Here is a 26,784-nt window from a genome sequence, read left to right on the forward strand (position 1 = left end):
TCATGTATAGATATAGATATGAGTTGGGTTAGTTTTGCGATAATCAAAACAAGATATACGATGCATTTTTTAAAATAAAAATTGTAAGTTTTTTCAATTCCGAACTAAGGTTGTTAAAACCAAGAACCAGCAGTTTTTATCGGAAATTGTTTACGAAAACCATCCCATTGATCCTTTCGCGGCGTGTTTATGCGCTAGTCCTATGATGTATATCGTTCTGTATTGTAAATCATGGCCGATTCTATCGAGTTGCGTGCTAGTGTAACGTCCATAAAAAGAGTTGATCCGTATGTTAAAGACATTTTGGCGACCGCGACGCAAGTAGCGTTGTATAAATTTAACACTTCTTCGAACGAATGGGAAAAAACCGATAAAGAAGGCGCCTTGTTCATCTACAGTAGGAATGGCGAACCCTTCCATAGTATTATGATAGTAAACAGACTGAACAAGGACAATTTCATCGAGCCCATCGTAAAAAACTTCGATTATCAGATGCAAGCGCCTTTTTTGCTCTACAGGAACTCGAAAAGTAAAATATTCGGCATTTGGTTTTTTAACAGTGAAGAGTGTGTTAGGATAACCTTACTCGTGGAAACGTTAATGGAAAGGTTTAAAGACAAAAGTGGGGACACAAAACCCAAGCACATTAATCAAAATACCAACGGGGTAAGTTTTTATTTTTTTTATTTAAGCGTTGTGATTAGTTATTGGTCTGGCTCAAATACTCTGGCGTAAGCTCTTATCTGTACACCCTTGGAAACATTAATGTTGTTTGAATTACATTACCTGTAAGTTTAAACTAATTAGCGAAAATTGACTTGAACCAACGCTTTCTTTAATGCTATATATAACAAGGCATTATTTTTTAAGTACAAAATGGATAAAACCTCTAATTGAAGCTAACGCGTTTAGGTTAAGTGACAAAATTCCGTACACGCGGCACTTTGCATTATTGAGTGGTTTTACAGCGGCGAATATGTTATGGTTATATATTATGTTATGTTTATGAAAATTAAATCAATTAAATGCCGCAAGCAATCTACGGGGAGGCCAATTAACCCATATTATCCCAAGCATAAAAAAAAATACTTTTTTGCTTTGAAGTAAAATAAAAACTCCAATCATGCAAAAAAAAATACTGGTGCGTAAACTGGGAAAAAACATTAAATAATGTTTTGGGGCACATAAGATGTAACATATAATTTATACATTAATATACAAGAGAAAGTTCAAATTCGACAGGAAACAACTAAAAGTAGATTGTTTTGCAAATATAACCTGATTTGATACAAAAAAACGCATAACATTTTATGGTGCGTGTGCGCACCACTGGTAACACCCGATTTCATTTTTGATGATATTTTACAAAGCATGAATGAAGTATGTAAATGCACATTACACTTATTAAAAACGTAAATTGTGTGCCTGTGGCAGATTCTACATCGTCCTAGAGAACCTACTTGCAGCACAGAGCGCTTTTGAGCATTCAGCGGCAATAGCCAAGTTGAACACCACTTGGAAATAGTATTCAAATCTCTCTGCAATACGTCCGCATGTGTTGAAGGATTATCAAATAATTTAGTGTCATCAGCATAAGCGCTCACATGAGAATCAATGCTGGAGAGCAAATCCACGGTGTACACTAAGAATAGCACTGGTCCCAGCACCGATCCCTGGGGAACACCACTAGGCATGTTTTGTGGCAGTGAAAAAGCGTAACCAATTCGAACTCTGAACGACCGGTAGCTTAAGAACCCTGCTATCCACTGTAGCAGTTTACCTCCCACTCAGACCTTTTCAAGTTTGAATAACAAGCGTCGATGTGGCACTTTGTGGAAGGCTTTGCTGAAGTCCAGGTAAATAATATCCACCGAATCACCTGAGTCATGAGATAATGTCCAGTGATGTATTTGATATGACAGATCTGCCGGGAACAAAGCTATGCTGCGGTATAGGTATAATATGGCAGTCGATCAGAAACGGTAACAGCTGATTTACTATAAGGCGTTCAAGAACCTTATAATACGCACTAGGCTGATAGGGCGGTAATTTGAAACATCGAGCTTATCACCCTTTTTATAAATCGGTGTTACATTTGCGGATAACCAGTGGGTTGGGAAAGTGGCAGAGTCCAAAGATTTTCTCAAAATAATATAATTAGGCTCTGCAAGCACAGGGGCACACGGTTTTAAGATTTTACTTGAAATTCCATCAGATCCAGAAGCAGAATATTCTTTTAACTCATCAGCAAAGATACTAGCAAAATATGAAGCAAATATCGATGATTAATGATAAAATGGTGGTCTTGTCAGCAACTAACTAATAAAAACTCGCTCTCTGACTCGTCAATGTATTTGTATCTTGACCACGCACTGAGCAAGTAGCCGAGGCTGTGCTTTACTGCGCAAAGGTATAACTCGAGAACACTCTTGTAGTGTCGCTAAATTGTTTAAGTTGAAAAATACTAACAGGTTTAAAAATTGCAAATTAGAAATATATACTTTTTACTCACAAAAGTTTCATTTTTACCCCCAAAAATTGTATTTTTACCCCATTTGGGGTAATTTACCCCGGTTCCCCGACCGCTGATCTACAACAACGAAAATGGGTTCAGTCATTCTGAAGTAATCTGCAACGCAAGGTTATGTCTCAAAAAATGGAACTTATAATTGAAAAACGCGATTATGCCGTCTCGCAGCTGCTTTAGTTATACATTTTTTAACCCCAAATCGGAATTGCGAAAATTACGTGTCGAAATGGTGTCCTAAGAATTGGCCAGGTGCATAGCGAATAAAAAAAAAATATTGAAAAGAAAAATTGCAAATGTACCTTGCTAGTCTCGCGTTTCTATTTTTCACACGCTTGGTTGTTCAATAGTTGCTCGCCGGAACCGACAGTTCGGTGGACATCTTTGCGATGCTCTCGAAAGCCCAGGAGGACTTCAACAAGACCCCGGTCAAGCATGACGCGACGGCGGCGGCGTCGTCGTCGTCGACGTTCTCCTCGACGCCCCGCGTCCCCGACATGACGCCGCAGAGCGTCATGGACTTTTTCGCGAAAGCGAGCACAAAAACGAGCCAGAAACCGATCTCGACCGGTAACACGAGCGAAAACGTGCTCCACAGACTGATGTCTAACCCCGCCCACAGCGTCGAGCACATCGAGAAGCAGCAACGGTCGGTGACGCCACAGGAACAGGTCGGCCATGCGTCCGACAGACGGAGCGCGCCTATCAATTTGCCGAGCAAAAGCGCCGACATCTTCGATAGGTTTGTGGTAAGTCGGACCCACATTCGATTGATTTTTTTTTATAAATTGGGTGCATGCGCCGGTTGCACCCACATCACTACTCCATTAATTTTTAAATTTGAATGCATGCGTCGGTTCCACCTACATCACAAGTCCGTGAAACGCTGAAGAGTGAAAGAGTATATCTGGTTGGATGGCTTTTATAAAATCAACTATACTGAATCATAATATACTTCTTATTATACAATTTACAAAGGTACGCTAAGAATAATTCTATTTTTCTTAATTCTAACGAGTAAATAATATAAATTTTAAGCCCAAAGAAAACGAGAATCAAAATATAAATAAATCAAATTTAGTTGGAACGAAAAACTCTTACCGTTTGATTCCTAAAGGAATTGAGTGTCAAAACAAAAATATCTATGTGATAAAAGTAAAAGAGATATCAGTGAGTTGTTTCTATATTTGGTTTGGTTTGAAATTATAGATATAGTTTTTTTTAAATGTAATGTTTGCAGAACATTTTTTTGCACCTATTTTTGATATCAGCAAAACTAACTTTCCAGATGCACTCAAAAAAGCGTTACCAGACCCCTTTTTAAATGTGCCATTGCTTTCATAGAGACTTTTCAATAGCAATCTTGAGCAGTCGGCTTTGATAAAAGCTTAATTAAATAATACTCTTCGTGAGGTGAATAGTAAAACATAGGGCAAAGCATCTTCGGTAGAGATTATATTATTAGCACTGAATAAAAAAATATATTAAAGAATCAATTTTTTCGGAAAGGCCTTCGCTTCTGGGAACCTTTGGTCCGTTCTTACAATTCCCCTTATACTTCGAAAAACAGCAAATTTTTTCCATAATTATATAAAAAAAAAGATAATAACTAACCAAACAAACGACCTTATAACAAACAAGCTGAAATATATAATATCGTCCTATGAGAACACAGTAAAAAATAACGCAAATGTTTTGATCTCGCACACTAATTCGGAGACTGATAGCGAACTCTAAAAATGAACATATCCTACGCCACCGGCATATTTTCCTTTTCGTGATGACTCACCAATTGTTATTTCACCGCCTTATTGTAGAGATAATGTTGCTATTTACTACTTCTCCTCCCTTCCCCTTCATTGGTTCTCTTCCGCTGTAATCTTTAATCGCATATAATAAGAAAAATGTCATTTTCGCAAAAAAATCAGTTAGCAATGGCGAGTCACAGGAGTGGCATCCGAATAGTGTTGTGTGAGCAAATGTTTTAAGTGAAATAAAGAAAATAGAAAACATAAAAAAAATATGCGCTAAATATTTTTATTATTGTGTTCTAGACAACGAAAATCAGGTTTTTTATTTAAATATTAGGTGGCCCAGTGGTCGCGAATTCAAATATCAATTGAAGTTACATGTTATAATATATAGATATGTTCATCATTTTTGGTCGTATTATACATGCTGTTGTAACTCTGCGAATGATTATTTTTTTGTAAATTTCCCTAAAAAAAAATATCCTTCTGTTTGTTCTCGTTATTTATGCGGTTGTGATGATGGTCCTCAGGAAAACGGGTTTGGGGCGCAGACCGTGTCCCCTCCGCGACGCTACGTCGGCTCGGCGCCGTCGCCATTGGCGTTCGTGATGCCCAACAGCGACGCGGGCGAGCGTCTCGCGCCGTCCCCGTTCGCCCAGTTTCTCGAGAACTCGCAAAAACCGCTGCTGATGACCCCGATGATGTTCACCGCCCCTGCCAACGTCAAATCGTCTGCGGATTTGTCGGGCGACGCCCCGGAACACGTCGAAATGCTTACCGAAAAACAATTGGCGCAGGCCCTGATCCACCTGCTTAAAACCAACAAGGATTTTATCAAGCAAGTACATCAGGCCTACGTCAACTCGATACTAGACAAAGTGAACTCGGGTAACGTAGACCGTTAGACGGGGAGTCGGAGAGTCATTCGTTAAATATCAGGTCGGCGTCAAGTCTCAAACAATCGAACGAGCCCGCCCCCCAGATTGAACGAAATCTCGACCGATCCGGCAACCGCGCGTGCGCTCTAAAAAGTATCGGCAAATTTGTAAATTTCGTTAGATCCGGCACCGCCGCGTGGGACGTTTGTTTGGGTTATGGTGCAGCGGCAAGGACAACATTGTGACTCCGATTACATACACTACGTACATAATATACATTGCGTTCGATCCGGCACCTCAGCTCGACAATTTGTTAACGGAAATTCGAAACATAAGAGTTTTCTCATGTCTGACGAAATTCTGACTGACCCGGCAACGTCGCATTGAATGTTTGCAGGTTCTGCCACACATTCCGTTCGTTTTTATCCCAGTTTTGGCTGATCGGACAAGATCGTGTTGCGTCGTTAAGGTGTAATTTGTTAATTGCGTCCATCCTGGCGAGTCAAAACCCGAAAACCGACGGCAGCGTTGCCAGACGGATTTTCCAGATTTGAGGAAATTCCGACCGGCCCGGCAACGCCGCGTCAAGTATCTAGAAATTACGTTTTGAACCAAATTTAGATCCGGCATCGCTGCGCGGCAACTAAATTCGGAATATGACGAGAACGTTAATACATTTGCAACATTAAGTTTCAATTTATAATCAACATAATATAAAAGGGTTTACAAATATATTTTTTCGGAACTTAAAGTCAAAATGGCCAAACTTAACAAACAATTTTATGAACTTAAAAAACAATTTCTAATTTGGTATATAAATCAAAATAATAATAGATTCACCGTTAGTTTGTGTATTCTCTCGTCTCCTGGAATTTCTTTAATTTTAGCAGCTGACCATGGATTTTTAGGATTTGACTCAGACAATTTTAAAAGTATTTTGGTTAAAAGTCTTTACCCTGCGGAAAGGAGCTATTTCAAGAGTATTTATTTTTTATTTCCACGAGTCCCTTCTCACAACTTGATATATTCCAGGTGGTTAGGTTCTTTTGCTTTGGACATCCACACGATGAATTGCTCAGTGTGTTTGATTGTAAATGGCTTTTTTCCTGACGCATATAATTATTTTGACTAAATCACGTTAGTTTCACACACAGTCTTCACTTTTACGATTAAACCACAATCTCTATGAAACGATCGAAATGTATGATCTGTGGAAATTTTTGCAATATTTAATTGAAATACCCTTTTGCAACTAAAGCGGCGGAGGCTGCCAAGATTCCTTGGTTTTTTTTTTCGACCCTCGCAGTTGTTTGACCAAAGTATTAACGACTTCTTAATTCGTTGATTAGAAAGTCAAAAACAGAGGAACCTATTGCGTTCCCATTACCGGTTTTGTTCCTTCTCTGCCTTTGAATTTCTATTGGTATGTTATCTTCTATACTCGCTGATGAACCACTATCGATGTTATCACTCATTATTTTCAAATTATCACTCATTTTGTGGTTTAAAATGTAAAAGACACGGCACTGACGAAAAAGCATTTGTTGACATTAATGTTAAAGATATGCCTGTTTGTCAGAGATGTTAAATAACTCCTAAAGATGGCCGCACAATACCATAAACTTTTACGCGCAAGTTCCTAATGGTATATAGAGCCCAAAACTGTAACAAAAACCGTATAGCATAGCACTCGTGGATATTTCACTCTTCATTTGATGTACAGTTTTTTTTTTATAAATTCCGAAGCTTGCTCGGAATTTAGGTCAACCCGGCAACGTCGCGCGCTTTTGGAGTCGCGATTTCGCTCAATCTGGCACCACGCGAAAACCAACTTGGGGATTTACCGGGCGTATTTGATATCGGTCACTTCTAGCTTAAGATATTAATTTATTTCTTGGTTTTAACAAATTGACGTGTTCGCGCGTCCACTGATTGGCGCGTAGAATTGCAATTATTTTCTCGAAAGGGGGACGGTGACCCGCCCTTTCCTTCATATATAAATTATACTCGTAAATTTGGATCTTTCCGGTTTTTCTAATTTTAACCGAACCTCAATTCCTGACGTTGTTACGTTTTATTATTCTTCCTGTTCATCGATCGACTTGTGGTTAAATAAAATATTTTTTAAAACGTTCTAGTTTTTATTATCGGCGGCAGTTTTATAACGACCTCCATTTTGCAATAAAAAGTCGTAAATAAACGAAATAGATTGAAAAATCAATAAATAATAATGAAGCAATAGAAAAAAAGTATGAATTATCAAATGCAGAACATATTGACCATTATTAAATTTTTAATAAAATGTAACTAATTGCCACTGATAAAGGTAAAGCTACAGCATTCATTTTATTAGGCTTCTACAAATTCGATTAATTTGATAGAATTAATCAAAAACTATGTGGAAGATAGAGTTCAGTTTGGGGAGACGCTGGTGTGTCACCGCTAACTAAACAATTCTATGGAGTGCCACAGGGATCAGTTTTTGGCCCGTTGTTATTGTTACGTTTCTAAATCGACAAGCGTTTATGGATAATGACTTACGGTAAAAGCCTGAAATGTTGATTACTTATTTAAGCGAATATGAGCTAGCTATGTAAAATATTTTTGTCCATGCGGTGTTGCCAGATATACTCGTAACGTATATTAACTTTCGTTTTTTAAATGCAACACCCTGTATATTATTACATTTTTAGATTCTGCGAAACATCCTGGAACTTTTGCATGTAATATGTATCATAGCTATCTTGAACATTTTCGGAGATAAAAATACTTTTCAAGAAATTTGACAATAAACAACCCGATATAAAATAATAATTTTTTTCACAAGCCGTACAGGTAAACACTGGAATTTTTTGTTGCGGTTCCCTATTAACTTATCGTTCATAAGGTAAGGTCCAATTGGCAAGAAATAAAAATCCATGTTACGTGGGAATTTTAAATGAAACACCCCTTATTTTATATTGGCACGTAAATGAGCAATTAATTGTTTTATTGTTTTTAAAAAATTTTCCTATTGTGTTGTTAGTTCTGAAAGCTATTTTTAAACCCCATTTTGACAAATGTTTTGAAACTTTTTCACCGGGTGTTCTGTATTTGGTTTCTATATTTTCATAACTATAAATATAATTATATCTTCAAAAAGGTATGTTATTTTTTTTTTCATAATAATTGTTTTTTTATCAACCTGTATTAGTGATGAATGAAATTACTCAGACAACTTGTCAATGAAAACAGGGAGAAAAATTATAAATGCGATCAGTAATGTGCCAACGCCGTCTTTGTTCTTCAATATCTAATAATGGTATTGGCCCAATACTATTGGGTAACGACAAAGCCTTTTGCGTCAAGGTGGGTTTCACTTCAGTTAATTGAAAAATAAGCATGATTAACCAAAAACTATTTTATAAACACACTAGAGATTGTAACAAATTGTAATACAGGATAAAATATTTCATGTTGTTAAGAATCAAAATTCACTATTATCAATTTAACAACTCAGTCTCAGTGTATTTCTGAGCCCAGTGATATATATTTTCATATATATTATTTTTTCGAAAGCCCAGATCAATAAATTCTAATCCACGAGCTCCGTGCTTTTGGGTTTTCCGAATCGCTTGTTAATTTGTTTTCTTAACCCATTTTGTCCCAGTGGTGCGTTAATGCACCACCTATTCTATGATTTTTTGTCACATCCAGCAAATATTTTTGCACATCCATTTAGAAATTTTATTATCATCACTACTAAAGGACATATAACCGTAGAAATCGCTAATTTATGTGTAAAGGAAAGATATGATTTCAAAAGTTAACAAAAGCGGTACATAAATTTGTATGACATTTTCAAGTAAATCCAAAATTGTAAAAAATATATTTTGGATTTGTATTGCCATTTTTGTTAAGTGCATGTAGATTACATCGCAGAAAACATACATTGGGAATATTATATTCATTATGCTTTATTTTTTGAAATAGAGTTTACTGTTGTCTGGATTTGTTTTTTATTTATAATTTTATCTATAATGGACGGATTGTAGCCGTTGTTCAGTGCAATTTGTCTCATGACATTAAGTTCTTTGTTGTAATTTTCTATTGAAAGTGGCGTATTAAGAAGTCTGTGTATAAAAGAGTGTGTGTATAAGGGTGATTTGAGCTGTTATGTATGACTGTGTCCATGTGTGAAGGTCTATGATAAATGGAAAAATCTAATTTGTTTTGCGTTTTCGTAGTGGTTAAGTCTAAAAAATTAATAGAGTTATCCTGTTGAATCTCAGTAGTGAATTTTATACGATTATGTAATGAGTTAATGTAATTACATTACATTACGAATTACATTAACTCATTTCATAATCGTATAAAATTCACTATCGAGATTGAACAGGATAACTCTATTAATTTTTTAGACTTAACTATTACGAAAACGCAAAACAAATTAGAACAACGGCTAAGTAAACTCTATTTACCCGAAACCGAATACAGAACACGAACAATTTAAAACAATTACATACATAGGAGAACCCAGTGAAAAAGTTTCAAAACATTTGTCAAAATGTGGATTAATAGGAAAATTAACAAAAAAAAAAGCAAATATTACATTTGATAAAGACAGGGACAAATAAAATTCGGTATATTAAAGTTGAGCGAGGTCTTAATTTAGGATTTATTTTTTGTTTACGAATATTAGAAACATCAGTTTTATCTGAGTTGATATTGTATGATTTTTTTATATGTAGTTATTATTGCTAAAAGTTTTCTTTAAATAATAAACTGGCACCTTCAAATTAATTTTCAGATTCCTTTTTCCTACAAAAATTTGTTATGGGATGATTAACTGATAATGCGTACACGGCAAATGTACCATTATTATTGCTATTATCGCAAAATATTAAAAAAAAAAAAGGAAACAAAGATACCAAAAAAATTATATATTAAATGCATATTTTAAATTAACAACAAATTCCGTGACACACTTGCGACTAACCGTCACGGCAACGGAGGGCGGAGGGCGACGAAAACGCTCCATAAAATAAACTTTAGTAAGACATTTTCAAGTAATTCCCGTCTCGACCGTTGAAATTGTGCAACGTTGCCGCACCGCGCAGGCCTTTGTAGCCGCAATTCCTAGTTTGGCTCGCGCCGTTCAAGTCGCTGTACGTGGCGACGTCCTGACTGACGTAGCCGTGAGCGCTCAGCACGTGCCTACGCAGGTACAGGTCGGTTTTGAACTGCCTGTGACAGTCGCTGCAGGTGACGTACGTCGGGTGATGGATCAGCTTCATGTGCTGTCTAAGGTTCGAAAGGTTGCTGTAGACTTTTCCGCACTCGTCGCAAGGCCTCGGGTCCAACGAGTGCAATTTGCGGGAATCTCTACCTGTCGCATGCACAATGCGTTAATTACTGGCGACGAATAACGAGTTTAAAGCATGATTTTTTTTGTCACATCCGGGAAATATGTTTGCACCTCCATTTCGGAATTTTATTGTCACTACTAAAGGACATAAAACCGTAGAAATCGCTAATTTATGTGTAAAGGAAAGGTAAGGTATATGACTTCAAAAGTTAACAAAAGCTATACATAAACTTGTATCGCATTTTCAAGTAAATCCAAAATAGTAAAAAAAAATATTTTGGATTTGTATTGCCATTTTTGTTAAGTCTATAGCATGTAGATGGCATCGCAGAAAACAAACATTGGAAATACTATATTGATTATGCTCAAAGAAGACGTATGCTTTCTGCAAACGACAGGCTTGCTTCTACTGTCAAATGGAAGAAAGGTCAGATTGAGTACACTCACACACGTATATCCGATGAATTTAGATCATGTGAGGAACTAAAAAATAGGCTTTCTTTAAAAAGTCCGCTTGAAATAAGTTAGACCCTTCTTTGATGTAATAAATAAAAAAAATCTTCATTTTGGCATATTTTCGTTCAACTTATCCATAGATGAACAAATGGTACATTACTTTGGCCGCCATTCCGGTAAAATGTTTATAAGGGGTGAGCTATAATAGAAAAGGTACCTTATGTAATTGCCCAATACAATAGATAAATGAGTGGGATAGACTTACATGACAAACGGAATTGCTAATTACAGATTCCAGGTATTTGGAAAAAAATGGTGGTTGCCTTTATTTTGTAACTCACTGGATACTTTAGTAGTGAATGCGTGGAAATTGTATAATATTGTCAACGAACAAGAGATTTTCCAGGTAGATTTTAAGTCTTACATTGCTTTGCGACTTATTAAAACTGATAAAACAATTACTCAAAGAAATTTTGCACCTGCCATAGATGAAGTGCGTTATGATAATCAAGGTCACCTCATGATTGATTGTTCATGCTAATAAAGCCCGAAGGAGATGTAGAATCTGCCACAGCCACAAAATTTACGTTTGTAATAAGTGTAATGTGCATTTACATACTTCATTCATGCTTTGTAAAATATCACCAAAAATGAAACCGGGTATTACCAGTGGTGCGCTCACGCACCATAAAACATTCGTTTTTTTTTGTATCAAATCAGGTTCTATTTGGAAAACAATCTACTTTTAGTTGTTTTCTGTCCAATTTGAACTTTCTTTTGTATATTTATGTATGAATTATACGTTACATCTTAGGTGCCCCAAAACATTATTTACACCAGTATTTTTTTTGTATATTTCGAGTTCTTTTTTTGACACATGTAATGTATTCTTAAGTGCAACAAAATAAATAATTTATGCTTGGGATAATATGGCTTAAATATACAGGGTGAGTGTTTTTATGCTTCGTACAGGAATAATGGGGTTTGAGTTTTAGCAACTCTTAATAGGTCAGACAGTACAACAAATTTAGAATTTTAAGATTGATTTGTTTATTTATTTTAACAATATAACAGTTGAACGTGTGTAAAACTGTGTTGTCTGAAATATATTTTTTATTTTTTGTCTTGTCTTTTCTGTGACCCCATAAAACACGAGCTTTGAGAAAACTGACAAAAAAAATCCTATGTCAATTTACGACATCCAGTAATGAAATAAAGATGTCATGCTATGACGTAACTGCGCAATTGTTGTGACTAGACCTTAACAAAAAATTTTGAAGGGATATTCAATATATGCATTTCAACCAATAAGAAGTCACGGTTTTTTAACATGGCCGTTCACAGTTTAGAAACAAAATGGCGCAAAGTGTACGTTAGTGTGCTAAATATAGGAACGCGCTCAAAAATGTCATAGGTTCTTATTTTGACAACGTTGTTCTAAAGAAGTAATAAGGATTTTCCACGAGAGCGGAACGGGGAGAAAAATTGAAATAATCCCAAGGAATGGAATTAAAAAAACACCTTTAATTTATAAATAATAATAACGCGAATAAAAATTCTAACCTCATTTATTTTAGGTTGATTTTAATAATCTGTTGATTGTTTCAACCAATGATTTATATTAAATCCTTATACGGATAAGGGCAAGGTGTAACACATCTCCGAAGTTAGATATATTGTTAGAGATGACCAATTTGTAATTTAAAAGACAGATAAAAAATTAATATTAATTAGCCGCACTTACCGGAAGGAAACGTGTCCCTAATATACCTTTTCTTCACGTATCCTAATTCTCCTTGTTCTATCCCAAGTTCGTTGCCTAAAAATATAAAAACAAGTCCGATTAAAACTTTAATTCGGACGAGAAGTTGCAAAATTTACATTTTGCACGTATTTGAAATCGGAATAAGAAAAATGTAAGAATTTTTCAAAGCATTATTCAATTCTTCGCATTTTATGATTTACTTATTTATTTTCATAGAATAATCAGCAGAGAGTGAGGTTAGGTTACTTTTCGGTTAGTGACGTTTAGTAACTTGCAAAGTTAGGTTTTGGAGGTTGGTCACTAGGCAATTGTTTTCATTTGTGACGTCACAAAGCGTTCAAGTAACAGTCATGCGGTGAAAGGCAAAATTTTATCGTTTTTAGAATTTTGATAATCTTTAGAGGTTAGAAGTAACTGTAACTCGTTATTCGAATAAAAATAAAATAAATAATAAAATAATTCATGTGCCATTTCTCTATTACTTGATTATAAGGAAGAACAGTAGTAATGTAAGGCCGGTTAAGCAGCACAAAATCAGACGTAACCTCAAACTTAAAAATCGCACGCAACTGAGGGTGGTAAGATGGCAAGTGGCATAATTAACTTCTAATCTTTACTCACAGTCAAATTCTTGATTACATTCCGAGAACACCGTACAATCGCCGGCGGTGTTGCCGTCGTTTCTGAAATCGACGGGTTCGAATTTAACCGTCGCTTCGCGTTCTGGAGGAGTCGTTACATCTTCAAGACGACCGGGTCCTACCTTCGTATCTGACACGTTATGGTGGCTGCAAGTATGTAATTTCTCTGTAACGATGATTCCAGTTTTTTAAACGCGAAGTCGAATCGCCATTTCGCTTACCCGCTCGTCTCCATTGGCGGGTCGACTTCGGGCGCGACGTTGCCGGTTTTCCGATCGAATGGGACGTCGGACAGACCGCGGATTTTCAACGAATCCGCGATCTTGAGGAATGCCGACAAATTCTCCTGCGAAATGTTCACCTCTCCCGCGTACATGAATTCCATTAGGGCGGCGATATGCTCCACCCCGACGTCTCTCATGAATATGATCGGGTGGCTGCAGGGATTGTCCTAGAACCACAGATAATAGTAATAATAATAAACTGTCTTTATTAAAAATCAAAATACAGTGAAAATTCCCTATAGCGAAACTCTGTATAACCTAAAACTCTGTATTACGAACAAAATTTGTATCGAAAGAAAAAAGGGCACATCAAGTAACAAAGTAAGGAATGTTGAGAAAAGAAAGTGATGTGGGACGTCGATACGGACTTACACCGTCCGCGGTATCCACGATTTGGAAGTGCAAAGAAAAAATCATTCAGGCTGAAGCGGCAGGCAGTTCTAGTAAAAAACTAAGAAAGCCAAAATTTGAAGATTTGGATCGGGAAATGTTGCAGTGGTTCCAACAGCAAGGTCTTAAAAATGTGCCACTCTCTGGATCTATCGTAAAACTAAAAGCAGAAAAGTTTGCTGAACAGCTTGGCATTATCGATTTCCAGGCTTCGGAAGGATGGTTGAGGAAGTTCAAACAGACACATGGTATAAATTATGGACAGATAAGTGGCGAAGCAAGTGACGTCGACAGAAACGTCACTAACAATCGGCTGGAGAACACGTGACTAAAACTAGCAGAAAAGTACCCTGCTGACGACATTTTTAATGTTGACGAAACTGGTATTTTTTACAAGGAGAGAAAATCCCATTTAGCGTATTCTTAAAAGAGGCGTTTATTACAATTTCTCTTTTATTTCCAAATACTATCTGCCGTTTGTTAGTATTGGGTTTCAAGAAAAATGCAGTGACCAGAAAATTTAGAGGATGCGTTAATCCTATTAACAAATTGATTTGGTTTTTTATTGTTCAATGAAATGAAAGGAATTAAGTACGAAACTATTAGTAAACTAATAAAGGGTTTTAATATAGAAGCTGGATATTTTGCTAGGGAATATTGTTGAATTTGCTAGGATACATTGTACATTTTTAAATGAAGGCCATATTGAATATTTTTATTATTAAATGGAGCATAGGAAATGCTTTTAAATAATGTATCACATGACGCATTTATCATCGTTCTTAGATTCGCAAAAGTAGTTTTTGATTTCCACCAGACATTTGGAAAAACAAAAGTTTTGTCAGTCAAATTAAAAGCTTATACAAACCAATAATAAATATTAAACTCCTAAATAAACCATAATTAACCATCATGAAATAATTTAATTAAAATACTGGTCTTGTAAATCAGAAATGAAATATTTCTTTAAGTTTCAGAAAAAGAAAACTCCAAAATTAAAATGTTTTAAAAACCATTTTCTGATATAACATACTTCTTATTAAGAATAAATTTATTTTTATCCTTTATACTTCTATTTATTAATCACCCAATTGCAGACAATATATAGGATAGAAAGTGAATAGTAAACAAGATAAAGTCGTTAGATACTGGTTGTTTCATTTAAAATATCAGAGGAATATCAGTGTGAATTTTGTCAATTTTGCAAGAGTTTAGGAAACGTCCTGCCCGAAATAATTACTTAGACATCAGTTGCTTTTCTCTCAGTAACATCGCATTAAAATGAACAGTCACGGCGTCATATAAACAAACTTTTCTTCCAGGAATCGCAATACTCACGCGTTCCGTTGAAAAAGAAATACATTTTCTTTTCGTATTGCCCCGCTTGTACGAAACACCCGGTACAAAAGGGTATTTTTAAAATGCTCGTCTTTTGATTTTACGCAATATCTATTGAAAAACATTTTTCCGAAACGCCGACAAATAAAGCTAAATACACTTGGCCTCACTATTTACCCACCTTGAAAAGCTCCTTAAAATACGGACTACAAGCGGACAATATTATTTTATGCGCCCGCACCCGTCGTCCCTCGCAAGCGATCGTCACGTCGGTGAAATCCTCGTCGCATCTCAAGACGTCGAACTGCGACCAAATGTTCGATTGAAAATTGTTCCATCTGAGACAGAACCGTTGATCGTCGTTTTCGTCCGTCGCCATGTTATCGTCAGTCGCGCCGGGATCTTTTGTTTTGTGTCGGTCGTCGCGGCCGCGGCGACTTGATGTTGCACGGTTCGTTCTGTCGCGCGGATGTCGCGACAAAAATCTCTGTCTTATTTTAATCGATATCCGCGTATCTTGCCACGCCACCGTGGATAAGAGTGCCGGGAAACCCAAAATGTCGATATTTTTCTTCAACATTATTTATATCGTTAAGTTTCTCGGTTTGTATTATTTTATTACGGAATATATTATCATTTTGTTACGACACAAATGACTTATTTAGAACTGATAAATATCGCCTTATTTCGCAGTTTGCGAAGCTGAAATTTGACATTATTCATCACGCAAAATCTCGCGTTCATAGCTCGCTTCGCAGAATCGCGTTGAACTTCGTGAGCGATTGATGCCGTTCTAACCACATACACTGTGCTCGAAGCAAGGGCAACTCGAAGCATGCAACCAATTATACGTATTATTTTTACGTGCTACGCTGAAATGAGTTTTAATTAGTATTTGTTTTAGATAAATTTATAAATAAAATATATCGGGGTAATGTAGCTTTGCCGACAGCGTGAGCCAAACGCGTTATATACTATATGAGGTATATAACAAAAATGTTAGATATTTCAGACCCTTCAACATTATTATTAGCGGTATCTGACCACGCCTACGTGGGCATGTCCCAACTTCCGCCATGCTTATCGGGCACTCTACAAATTTACAAGAAGTCATTCCATTTTTGTTTCATATAATTAGCAGGAAAACGTAATTTATAGCCACTAATCTGATAATCAGAAGTGAAGTTTTAATTTTTTTTAATACGCATATTCTATGATATATAAATTTTTTATTAATAATTGAGTTGATAATGCTTGTTGCCGGACTATAATGATAAAATGTGGCCGAAACTTTCATATTGCCGCCCCTAAAGTACACCCTTTAACCTGCACTTAGCGCCATTTTCTGTCTAAACAGCGATCTCCACGCACTTAACTCATTTTCCCATAACATTTCACGAAATCTGAATTTTCAGAAAATCACTAGTCGCAATGACTAGCTGTCGGCGGCCATGTTAGCTGTTAAATGCCGCAGTAAGGCAACCGATTAAAAACGCGATTTCAAACCTCGTGCATGCGCATGTTGAATGGGCCTTCTCAAAATTTTTATAATTGCCTCATTGTCTCTAGCAGCTATATGGTGTTTATTGATTAATTAAGTAATCAAGGACAAAAGCTCGCCAACGCACCAGAACGCCGTAACATTGCCTCTTTGACATTTTGCGCGAACACCTTTTATGACATTTACTTAGTTTGCGTCATATGAGAGAAAACGAATCAAAACTCCCAAAACAAAGATGAGATTTAAGTATTTTTATTCGTTTCCTCTTATTAGCAATTCCTTCCCGATAACCCAAATCCATTCACTATGTTAATAGAAATTTATTTGGTTTACCTTAAAAGAAAGGATGTTATACTCCAGTTTAACTGCATCATTTATAAAAAAATGCGTTTTATATATATTTTTTTAAAGCAAGCCACGTTAATTACGTTAATTAATTAATTTTATTACTTTCGTTTAAAATTCTAAGAACTGTTCTTCGAATTTCCCACCACCTAACGCCAGAAAAATTCATTATCTATGGATTTTCTACATCTCCACACTTTTCCCGATCACAGAGGGCAACTTTCCGCGGAAATAAAAAAAAAACAACGCTCAACAACCAAATCGAATCTTTATGCACCACACGATAATAATTTATAAAAACAGATCTCTAAAAAATAAAAAACAAATAAATCGGTAGCGCGATAATACTTTTACTTCGGCCCCAACATCTCTTCCGGCTTGACCCACTCGTTGAACTGTGCTTCCGTCAAGTAACCCAACTTAATGGCGGTTTCCTTGAGTGTGGACTTGTTCTTGTGAGCGGTTTTCGCGATTTCCGCCGCCTTGTCGTATCCGATGTGGGGATTGAGGGCGGTAACCAACATGAGGCTGTCGTGCAACAGTTTCTCGATCCTCTCGCGGTTCGCTTGGATCCCGTCGACGCAATGCACAGTGAAACTCTTGCTGCTGTCTCCTAGCAACCTTATCGACCGTAACACGTTGGCGACCATCATCGGCTTAAAGACGTTCAACTCGAAGTGGCCGTTCGAGCCGCCGACGGACACGGCTACGTGGTTGCCCATCACTTGAGCCGCGACCATCGTAATGGCTTCGCACTGAGTGGGGTTCACCTTTCCGGGCATTATCGAACTTCCGGGCTCGTTTTCCGGCAAAATCAGTTCGCCGAGTCCGCAGCGGGGCCCCGAAGCGAGAAACCTGATGTCGTTCGCTATTTTCATGAGGGAACAGGCGACGACGTTCAGGGCCCCCGAAACTTCGATCAGCGCGTCGTGCGCGGCCAAAGCTTCGAATTTATTCGGCGCCGTAACGAACGGTAACCCCGTAAGTTCGGATATTTTGGTGGCGCACTTTTCCGCGAACCCCTTCCTCGTATTTAACCCGGTACCCACCGCAGTACCACCGAGCGCCAGCATGTATAACCTGGGCAGGGTCGTTCTCACTCTCTCTATACCGAACCGAATCTGAGTTACGTAGCCGCTAAATTCTTGGCCCAAGGTCAACGGGACGGCGTCCTGGGTGTGGGTACGACCAATTTTGATTATATCGCAGAACTCTTTCGCCTTTTTGTCCAACGAGTCGGCCAACATGTTCAAGCCGGGAAACAGAGTGTGCTCGATTTCCATGGCGACGGCGATGTGCATCGCGGTCGGAAAAGTATCATTGCTGCTCTGACTTTTGTTCACGTGATCGTTGGGATGGACGGGAGTCTTGGAGCCCAACTTGCCGCCCAAAATTTCTATCGCCCTGTTACTTATCACCTCGTTCGTGTTCATGTTGGTTTGCGTGCCCGAACCGGTTTGCCAAATAACCAACGGGAAGTGCTCGCAGTACAGTTTCCCCGAGATGACGTCGTCGCAAGCCTCCGATATGGCGTCCGCGAGTTTGGGGTCCAGTCCGTAGTCTTTGTTCACTTCGGCGGCGGCCTTTTTCAAGATGCCCATTGCGGTAATGACAGGAAACGGCATCCTTTCATATTCCCCGCCTATGGCGAAATTTATGGTCGACCTCACGGTCTGCGCCCCGTAGTATTTGTTGGACGGCACTTTCAATTCGCCGAACGTGTCTTTTTCTACCCTAAAATCGGACATAGCGGCTCGCGATGCGACAAAATTCGAAAGTTTATTTTGCAACTTGAACGCCGACTTCAGGCTGCCAACGCAACGACTGCTGACAATCTCGGATAACGCCATCCCGTCGCTGGGTTTATTGCGACCTACTTTTACCTTGAACTCGAATCTTAATAACAATATTTGTTGCAAATTTACGTCACTGTTGGCAACCGTTACGCAATGGTTCTTTGATTTTAACACGGACCGACTCGCATAGCGTACGCGCTTAGAAAAAAACTCAAATGATTTTGACAGATGGGATGTCAGCTGATCAAAAACAAAAAAAAAACGTTGCCGTAGTAACTAGAGGGAATGTTTTAAACAAACCGCGAAACAAAATGGCTATTAGCAACCAATTTTCCCTTAAAAATATTTATTTTTCCATGTTTACGCTGTTGCGAGTCCCCCGGCGTTGTTGCCGGTTTCGTCGTTTAATCCTAAAACTCTGTGCTCAAATTAGTCGAAAACATGTTAATCAAAATAATGATATAACCGTCTATTGCACCTTATTAAACTTGGATGGAACATCATTCTTAATAAAACATAATCTCTGGTACCGGCAACATTTTCATTCTCTGGTCTTACATAGGGGGCCCGCGAAGCCATAAGATTCGAAATTTTATTATGCTGCCGATGAGATTGTTACTGGTTTTATTACTTTTACCGTGAACTCGAATCATAACAGTAATTGTTGCAAATTTCCAAAACAAACAAAACGGCTATTAGAAACTAATATTTCGTTAAAAATATTTTGGTTAAATAATTTTGAGCGCGACATCATTAACTAACACTTATTAGATGTGAGCATTTCTTGTTGAAGCGGTTTTAAAATTGAAGATTATTTTTGCTTCACATTTAGACATCCACTTTTGCGAAAAAAAAATATATTGAATACAATTTATACTTATTTATGTCATTGTTTGTCTTCATGTGATGTTCGTTTTGATCAAATGATAATGTGTGACTTGAACTTAACAAAAATGTTATCCGCAACTTGCGTCAAATGACGAGTAGCTGTAATTAGCGGTCCCTGGAGGTTTTTTCAAAAACCACCTTCAATATTTAGCTGGTTCCAGTGAACATCCTGGAGTTATATTTCAACCCCTCCCATGATTCCCTGAGATCCACCTGCAGCACTATGATTTCGAACGTTTAAATCGTTTTAAGACCATTCCGCCGAAATGATTATTTCATAAAAAAAAACATTTCTAAACCAACAATCTACAATAATTATTAAAAATATCATTATAATTATTATTTACAAACTCAAGGACGACCATATTTAAAATAATATATTACAATAATTGATTTATTTCTTAAATAGATCATTAACAACGGTATAAAATTAGATATATAGATATAATAGATAATATAGTAGAAAAATTGATGCGCAGGCGACATTGACATTTTCTCTCACTTTCTCTCTGCGTCATTTTCTTTCGAAACAGCGTTTTCCACACACTTAACTCGTTTTTCCAGAACAGACGATATATACGCATATTGTGAGGAAATGCTGCAAGGTAATTGCTTAAAAACTAGATTTTAAATTTCGCGCAAACGCATATCGAATAAGGGACATTCGACACTAAAACAAAAAGAATTCGCTACACAACCCGACAGAAAAGAAAACAAACTCTCCCTAGCAAAGATGATTGCTCTTACACGTTTATCATTGGATCAACTCAAATAAGACCACATCCACCTCGACCACCTGCGACGCGTGTTCTTCCTCGTCCTTCCCCCTGCAGTCCGTGGTAATTATTCGTCGGTGACGGGTGGGTTGTTAAAAATCATACGCACATGACGTCATTGGTCGGCGCGTGTGCCATGTATTTGAGAATTTCTTTTAGTAAATGGATAGTCGACATTTTAACAATTATTATTTAATATATATAAGTATTCACATCAAACTTTTATTGAATACTATTGGTCTGTTCACCTCATTGCCTGTCTTAAGGTAATATTTTGACTAACTAATAAGGTATATTTGGTAATTAATAGTAACTGTTACTCCGCCAGCCGGCATTTTAGCCGTTTAAACAGTTTTAAATTGTGAGAGTTCACAATAACAACCGTGTGTTATATTATAATAAAAGAATATTCCGCAAAAACGTTTATTTCATTACAAAAACCATTCAAAACTAACAACCTGCATTGCCAATATCGTTATAACTATTATTTACTAACTCAAATAACCGCATAGAATATTACGCCTGACGTCATCGCCTGCGAACACCATTCCTTGATATTCTGTGGTGGAGCATTGCACACTTCGGTTTAACCTCCGCTCGCTCCTAGCAGAATCCGTTGTATTCGTGTTATCGTGTTTCGGAAGTGTATGGTGATCGTTTTTAAGTGTTATAACTATTATCCACAAATTCAAAGGACACCCTCCAACTCGTCCAGATAAATAAAACTGATATCCGTATAGAATATTACGCCTGACGTCATCGCCTTCGGACGCTATTCCTTGATATGACTCCAATAAAAGTATATTTTGCAAACACATTTATTAAAAAAAAGAACCATTACCAACGAACAACCTACAATACGGATTACCAAAATCGTTATAACTATTATTTACAATGTCAAAGATGCCCTCCAAGGGCTTCGCATAAGTAAAACTAATAACTGTATAGTATATTACGCTGACGTCATACGGATTACCTAAATCGTTAGAACTAATATTTACAAATTCCAAGTCCTTAACCTAAATATAACTAATAACCGTATAGATTATGCCTGACGTCATCGCCTGCGCACGCTATTCCTTGCGATGACTCGAATAAGAGTATCCCACAAAAACCTTTGCTTCGTTAAAAAGAAAAACCCATTCCACCCCCAATTCTGATTACCGATATCGTTACAACTATTATTTACAAAGTCAAAGATACCCTCCAAGCCCCCCGCATAAATAAAACTATATTTAAAAAATATATTACAATAATTTATTTTGTACAAATAAATCGGGGGGAACCATAAATTAAATTTATAGTTAATAATTGTGATTCACTAACAACGGTATAAATTCCACGCTAACGAAAAAATCAGTCGAAACTCATATTCCACAACACTAAAAACAAAAAAAAAAAATACGCTGCACACCGCGATAGAAAAAAAGTCTGTCTCCTCCTAGCGAATATTATTGCCCTTACAGCTCATCGTGGTCCTTTTCCTGCAACAGCAAAACAGAAAAACCAAATGTAATTTTATTTAACAATTTAAATTTTTATACCATACGCGAAAAACGTTCGGGAGGTAATCTAAGATACACTTTTATCATTGGACCAACTCAAAAGATAGCCTGCCGAACGTTCAACTCCTTATTGCAAAACACATTGTATATGTATTAAAAACCACACCCACCTCGACCACTTGGGGCGCGTGTTCTTCCTCGTCGGCCTCATCATCATCGTCCTCGTCCTCGTCGTCTTTCTTCTCATCCTTCGCCTTGTCAGCCTCCTCTTTGTCTTTCGCCTCTTTCGCCTTCTTCTCTCCCTCCTGTTTCTCCTTCAAGTTGGCCAGCGCGTTTTTCGCGTACTCGACGTCGTCGGTGATGAGCACGTTGTCGAAAATCGTGCCCGACTTCACCTGCCACAGGTCGAACCCGATGCCGCAGATCTCCTTCTGCTTGTACAGATCCGGCACCGCATTATACTCTGGATTGTCGATCTCCGGGTGCACCCACTGGCCCTTGTAAGCCGGATTGTCGATCTGTTTCGGTTTCCACTCGCCTTTGTATTCGGGATTGTCGATCATCGGTGGTTCCCACTCGCCGTCCATCTCGTCGTCCCAGTCGTCGGGTTTCGAGGCAGCCGGATCCGGAATGTGTTCCTCCTTGTCCCAATCTTCCGGTTTCTTGTCGTCGGGATCGGGAATGGTCGCCCGGTCGTCCCAGTCTTCGGGTTTCTTCGCGTCCGGATCTTTGATCTTGCGTGGAGGCAACAGATCCCAGTCGGATTCCAGCTCGCCGTGCTCCACCTCTTCGTTATCGATCAACACTTTGTAAGTGTTGTCCGGCTTGATGATCAGCGTGTAGGAGTGGGTGTATTCGTCGTCCTGATTAAAAAAAAAGATTGCTCGATGACCAAAATAGCACCTGGGTTCTACCCAGAACCCAAGGTTTTTTATTTATTATGTATTCGTTATTTCTTCTATTTGTTTCCATTAAAATTGTCACACAAAACCCCCAGGAATTATTACGGTTATTTATTATATTTATAAACAAACGTCACTGACATTTCCAGTTTTTTTTTTCCATAATAATTTATAGCTTTTCCGTTCCATAAAATTTTGCCCTACTCAATTGATCGTATAACGGACTTTTTTCTGTGCCTTGTTTGTAATAAATTTTTCATGAATTGTGAAAAATTGTTATTTTAGGTCATCCTACATTTTCAGTTTCTCGAGACTTGAACTAAGAACGAGGGAAAAACGTTTTTCTTTTTTTATTCAGTCTTCTGAACAAATAAGGAATAACATCTTCTAAAATCCAAGAAAAAACTATAAATAATAAAACAATTTGATAATTTCATGGTTACCAAACTTTATGTATTTGTTATTTCTTTCAATTTTGTTCGAATTTTAGGTGTCTTCTGGAAAACAAGGTACAGTGCCACAAAAAAATGGAATTATTAAGGTTGTTATATCAAATAAAAACACAAAATTAAAATGCATTCATTGTTTTTTTTTGTTCTGTAACAATTGATACCTTTCCCAGACAAATTCTAGAGGTGTGATAAAATTTTTCCCTTCTTAGGAACAATTATAATGTACTTCTTTTACCCTGTTCATATTTTGTTTAAATTAGTCCCAAACTTTTATCAAAAAACATTAATTTTTAATATTAAGTTTTAATTATTTTTTGGTCCCACTTAATTCCCAAGAAATATCGGATATTTTCCTGGACACCCTGTAAACGCCCTTCACATGACATCCAAAACGGCCCTATAGAAGTCAAAAAAATCGTCACGTTTATTAGTATTCTTTTCAAATCGCCCTTTAAAGCATGGCATCACCTATAAACTATTTTATCGAAAGGTCCGCGCCATCTATGGCCTAACACTTATATTAACGGCTAGGTCACGAAAATTTTTCAAAAATCCCATTTCTTTAAATTTAAATTAATTCAAACCTACCTTGCACCGGACATCTTTCTTGATCAAATGGTTCTTGTCATTGTGGTTCAAGATTACGTGCACTTTCTTGGTGCCGGGGCCGCAGATATCTGGCCCAAACATGATCCTGTAGGGGCTCTCGCCGTGCAGGTCTTCGGGCTCCAACGAACAATCGAACACCTTGACATATCCGCCGCCACAGTCGATGTTCTGCTCGTGCTTGACGGTGAACTGGATCACCAGGTCTTTGCCTTCGGTACTGAACGGCTTGAACTTGGTACTGAGGGCGTAGAACCTGGCGTCTTCGGATGTTTGAATACCTAAATTGAACAAAAACGCGAAAAATTTAGAAAAACAGACTTAAAGAAAAATTTTGGTGATGGTATCCACTAGTGACCAACCTCAATTTGCCTTTGCTTTATTTCTCGGACATTAGGATATTAATTAATTCTAATAAACGAATTAACAAAACACGAGCACATTAATTTCAAATAAATATTAATTATACGCACCCAGCCTTCGCTTAATTTAATTTGGAAAATAGGTGGGTAATACAATACTAGAACCCCAATCAATAACCATTGGAAAACGTTAGCATTACTTAATAAATCGTACTAATTACCGGGTATATTATGTAGTCACTTGGTATTCAAGAGACTAGGAAAACTTAACCGTAGGAAACGATTTTTTTTAATAGGGATCATATCTTACAAAATTATTATGTCTGACCTTTGTCATCCTGTTCGTCGTGGAAGAACTTTCCGGAGCTTAAGACAAACTTTCCAAACTCTTTCCCCGGATGTTTGCTGTAAATCCAGTTCTTCTGCCACGAATCTAAAACAATTACACCGTAAAATCCCTGTGCTCGCTTAAAACGTGCATGGCTAAACGGCCGAAACGAATGTACCAACCGGTGCTTCAAAGTTATAACCGGAAACCGGCCACTTACCATCGTTAAATTTCTCCTCGTAATATACCTCGGCCGAAGCCGTGTACAACGAACAAAATACCAAACCGAGGAACAGACACGAATTCATTTTTGCTAACTAAAAAATTCTAGGATTCGACTAACGCGACGTCAAGTTACAAGCACAGCCGCTCGCCAAGTGCCAAAAGTTATTTCTAAACACTCCTACGAGCGACACATATCACAGACTTGCCACGGCGCGCGTCTCTTTCCTTTATATGGAAGATTGTCGACGACCGCAACGAACGTACGTCGGCATTAACGGGCGAAGCCGACAGATGGAAGGACGCGATTGGTCCGCAACCCCGGGGACGGATTTACGTGGCTCGGTCGAATCGTTTGCGCTTGATAAGATTGCCGATATGACGTGAAGTGTGTTTTTGTGGAGATGGGCTTTACAGCTGGACGGTAGCGATTGGTCGATTTTGGAAGGTAGTCGACAGCGCGCATTTGAATTTAATAAAATGTTGTCCGCGCGATAAGTGTTTGCTTTATGATTTTTTCAAATTTCGTCACGAAAGTGCACACACGCTTACGCATCAAGTACGTAGAGGACCCGATCACTAAGGACAAAAATAGCAACATTTTTAACTTAATGCCTGATATTGGATGTCTCTTTGTCGAATACGTGCAACGGCATTAACTGCGGTTTGCTTTATTGCATATAAGTTTGCCAAAATCTTACACTTGTAAGAATTAATTGATGCTCAGAATCATTGATGAGAATTTAAAAAGCAATACGCTGGACCAATTTCACATTCTTGAGTGAAAAAATCACATAAAAGTGCTAGATAATCTTGCAAAAGTTAACTGAATGTGCTTATAGAGATATCGTTAAATTTAAGTATAAAAATCTCTGTTCCATATTAGATGTAGCTTAGCTTTACCTGACAATTCGATAAGCGTGTGTTTAAATTATTTATTGGCTTCAGAATTTGATTATTGCGAGAAAAATAATTGATCATTATGGCGTATGGAGGAAAATGTATAATATAAATAAAATGTAGCTAATAATTTTTATTACTAGCTTTAAAAATCATCTTAAATCGTAAACCGCATATACTTAGTAATATAATATAACCTTGAGAGTTCCTAACTTTTTAAAAATATGTGGGTACGAACTTCGAAACTTATCAGATTTAAATGTGTAAGTACCGAGTGTTCTAGTAAGGACAAGGAGGTGCGGTATCGGGGAAACGGACGGTTCTAGAAGTATGAAAAAAAAATTGTAAACCAACCAAGAGAAAATTTCGGAAATTATCTAAAATAGCTACCAGAAGTTAAATGTATTTCCTCTACATTTGCAAGCAAAATGATAATACTAAATGTAACTACAAACGAGCAAGGATATTGAAACATACTAAACGTCAGCTATCAGAACCAAAGGTTTTGTAACAAAATGAAAATATAAATAATAAATTTGTATTATTATTATTATTATTATTATTTATGGCGTAAAAAAATCATATCATTGCGTTTATTTTTTTTTTCAGAAAGCCGTTAGAAAGAAACCGCCATCTGGTGGCCAACTAAGCAATCGCAATCGCGTCACTCATAGTTAGGTTGATGGCCTAGGGCAGGGGTCTCCAAACTTTTCAGCCTTAGGGCCATATTGATCGCGCCAAGAAATTCTAAGGGCCAAAACAATACTATCATTAATTGTCGCCGGTGATAAAAAGTTGAATCAGTCCGCTGATGATGTAAAAGG

At 37.5% G+C, this 26,784-nt stretch overlaps 4 protein-coding genes across 6 annotated transcripts; 1 reads left to right on the top strand and 3 right to left on the bottom strand.

Moving 5' to 3' along the window:
* The first annotated feature begins 28 nt into the window (after window positions 1-28).
* LOC132703845 (mRNA-decapping enzyme 1B) lies at window positions 29-7,258 on the top strand. Its single transcript, XM_060673355.1, has 3 exons — window positions 29-666; window positions 2,878-3,276; window positions 4,809-7,258. The coding sequence occupies exons 1-3, from the start codon at window positions 232-234 to the stop codon at window positions 5,181-5,183; spliced, it is 1,209 nt and encodes a 402-aa protein (XP_060529338.1). The 5' UTR covers window positions 29-231; the 3' UTR covers window positions 5,184-7,258.
* A 2,814-nt stretch (window positions 7,259-10,072) lies between these two features.
* LOC132703936 (longitudinals lacking protein-like) lies at window positions 10,073-16,927 on the bottom strand. Of its 3 annotated transcripts, none has more exons than XM_060673494.1 (5): window positions 15,559-16,922; window positions 13,587-13,816; window positions 13,346-13,512; window positions 12,704-12,778; window positions 10,073-10,524 (listed from the first exon to the last, which is right to left on the bottom strand). In XM_060673494.1, exons 1-5 carry the CDS (start codon window positions 15,955-15,957, stop codon window positions 10,187-10,189), a joined length of 1,209 nt encoding a protein of 402 aa, XP_060529477.1. In that variant the 5' UTR covers window positions 15,958-16,922; the 3' UTR covers window positions 10,073-10,186. The 3 variants fall into 3 exon arrangements, with proteins under 3 accessions (XP_060529477.1, XP_060529478.1, XP_060529479.1); XM_060673495.1 differs by having other exon boundaries at window positions 10,290-10,520; window positions 15,559-16,926; XM_060673496.1 differs by lacking the exons at window positions 10,073-10,524; window positions 12,704-12,778 and having other exon boundaries at window positions 13,371-13,531; window positions 15,559-16,927.
* Window positions 16,928-17,474: 547 nt separating this feature from the next.
* On the bottom strand, window positions 17,475-19,291 carry LOC132703917 (fumarate hydratase, mitochondrial-like). The gene has a single exon (XM_060673445.1). The coding sequence runs from the start codon at window positions 19,071-19,073 to the stop codon at window positions 17,574-17,576; it is 1,500 nt and encodes a 499-aa protein (XP_060529428.1). The 5' UTR covers window positions 19,074-19,291; the 3' UTR covers window positions 17,475-17,573.
* A 2,635-nt stretch (window positions 19,292-21,926) lies between these two features.
* LOC132702891 (calreticulin) lies at window positions 21,927-25,259 on the bottom strand. The gene is made up of 5 exons (XM_060671746.1): window positions 25,059-25,259; window positions 24,839-24,943; window positions 24,131-24,429; window positions 22,359-23,051; window positions 21,927-22,167 (listed from the first exon to the last, which is right to left on the bottom strand). Exons 1-5 carry the CDS (start codon window positions 25,144-25,146, stop codon window positions 22,144-22,146), a joined length of 1,209 nt encoding a protein of 402 aa, XP_060527729.1. The 5' UTR covers window positions 25,147-25,259; the 3' UTR covers window positions 21,927-22,143.
* Between the last annotated feature and the right edge of the window lie 1,525 nt (window positions 25,260-26,784).

The sequence above is a fragment of the Cylas formicarius genome, unplaced genomic scaffold, assembly GCF_029955315.1.
Source record: "Cylas formicarius isolate icCylForm1 unplaced genomic scaffold, icCylForm1.1 PGA_scaffold_6__28_contigs__length_40554024, whole genome shotgun sequence".
Classification (NCBI taxonomy): domain Eukaryota; kingdom Metazoa; phylum Arthropoda; class Insecta; order Coleoptera; family Brentidae; genus Cylas; species Cylas formicarius.

Bases quoted from the DNA above. Each gene is read 5' to 3' on its own strand.
- LOC132703845 (XM_060673355.1), top strand. From the start codon at position 232: ATGGCCGATTCTATCGAGTTGCGTGCTAGTGTAACGTCCATAAAAAGA. The intron at 667-2,877 runs GTAAGTTTTTAT...GTTGTTCAATAG, and splicing joins TTAATCAAAATACCAACGGG to TTGCTCGCCGGAACCGACAG. The intron at 3,277-4,808 runs GTAAGTCGGACC...GATGGTCCTCAG, and splicing joins ACATCTTCGATAGGTTTGTG to GAAAACGGGTTTGGGGCGCA.
- LOC132703936 (XM_060673494.1), bottom strand. From the start codon at position 15,957: ATGTTGAAGAAAAATATCGACATTTTGGGTTTCCCGGCACTCTTATCC. The intron at 13,817-15,558 runs GTGGGTAAATAG...CTGTGGTTCTAG, and splicing joins ATTTTAAGGAGCTTTTCAAG to GACAATCCCTGCAGCCACCC. The intron at 12,779-13,345 runs GTGAGTAAAGAT...TTATATTTTTAG, and splicing joins ATGTAATCAAGAATTTGACT to GCAACGAACTTGGGATAGAA.
- LOC132703917 (XM_060673445.1), bottom strand. From the start codon at position 19,073: ATGGCGTTATCCGAGATTGTCAGCAGTCGTTGCGTTGGCAGCCTGAAG.
- LOC132702891 (XM_060671746.1), bottom strand. From the start codon at position 25,146: ATGAATTCGTGTCTGTTCCTCGGTTTGGTATTTTGTTCGTTGTACACG. The intron at 23,052-24,130 runs GTAGGTTTGAAT...TTTTTTAATCAG, and splicing joins AGAAAGATGTCCGGTGCAAG to GACGACGAATACACCCACTC. The intron at 22,168-22,358 runs GTGGGTGTGGTT...TTGCTGTTGCAG, and splicing joins ACGCGCCCCAAGTGGTCGAG to GAAAAGGACCACGATGAGCT.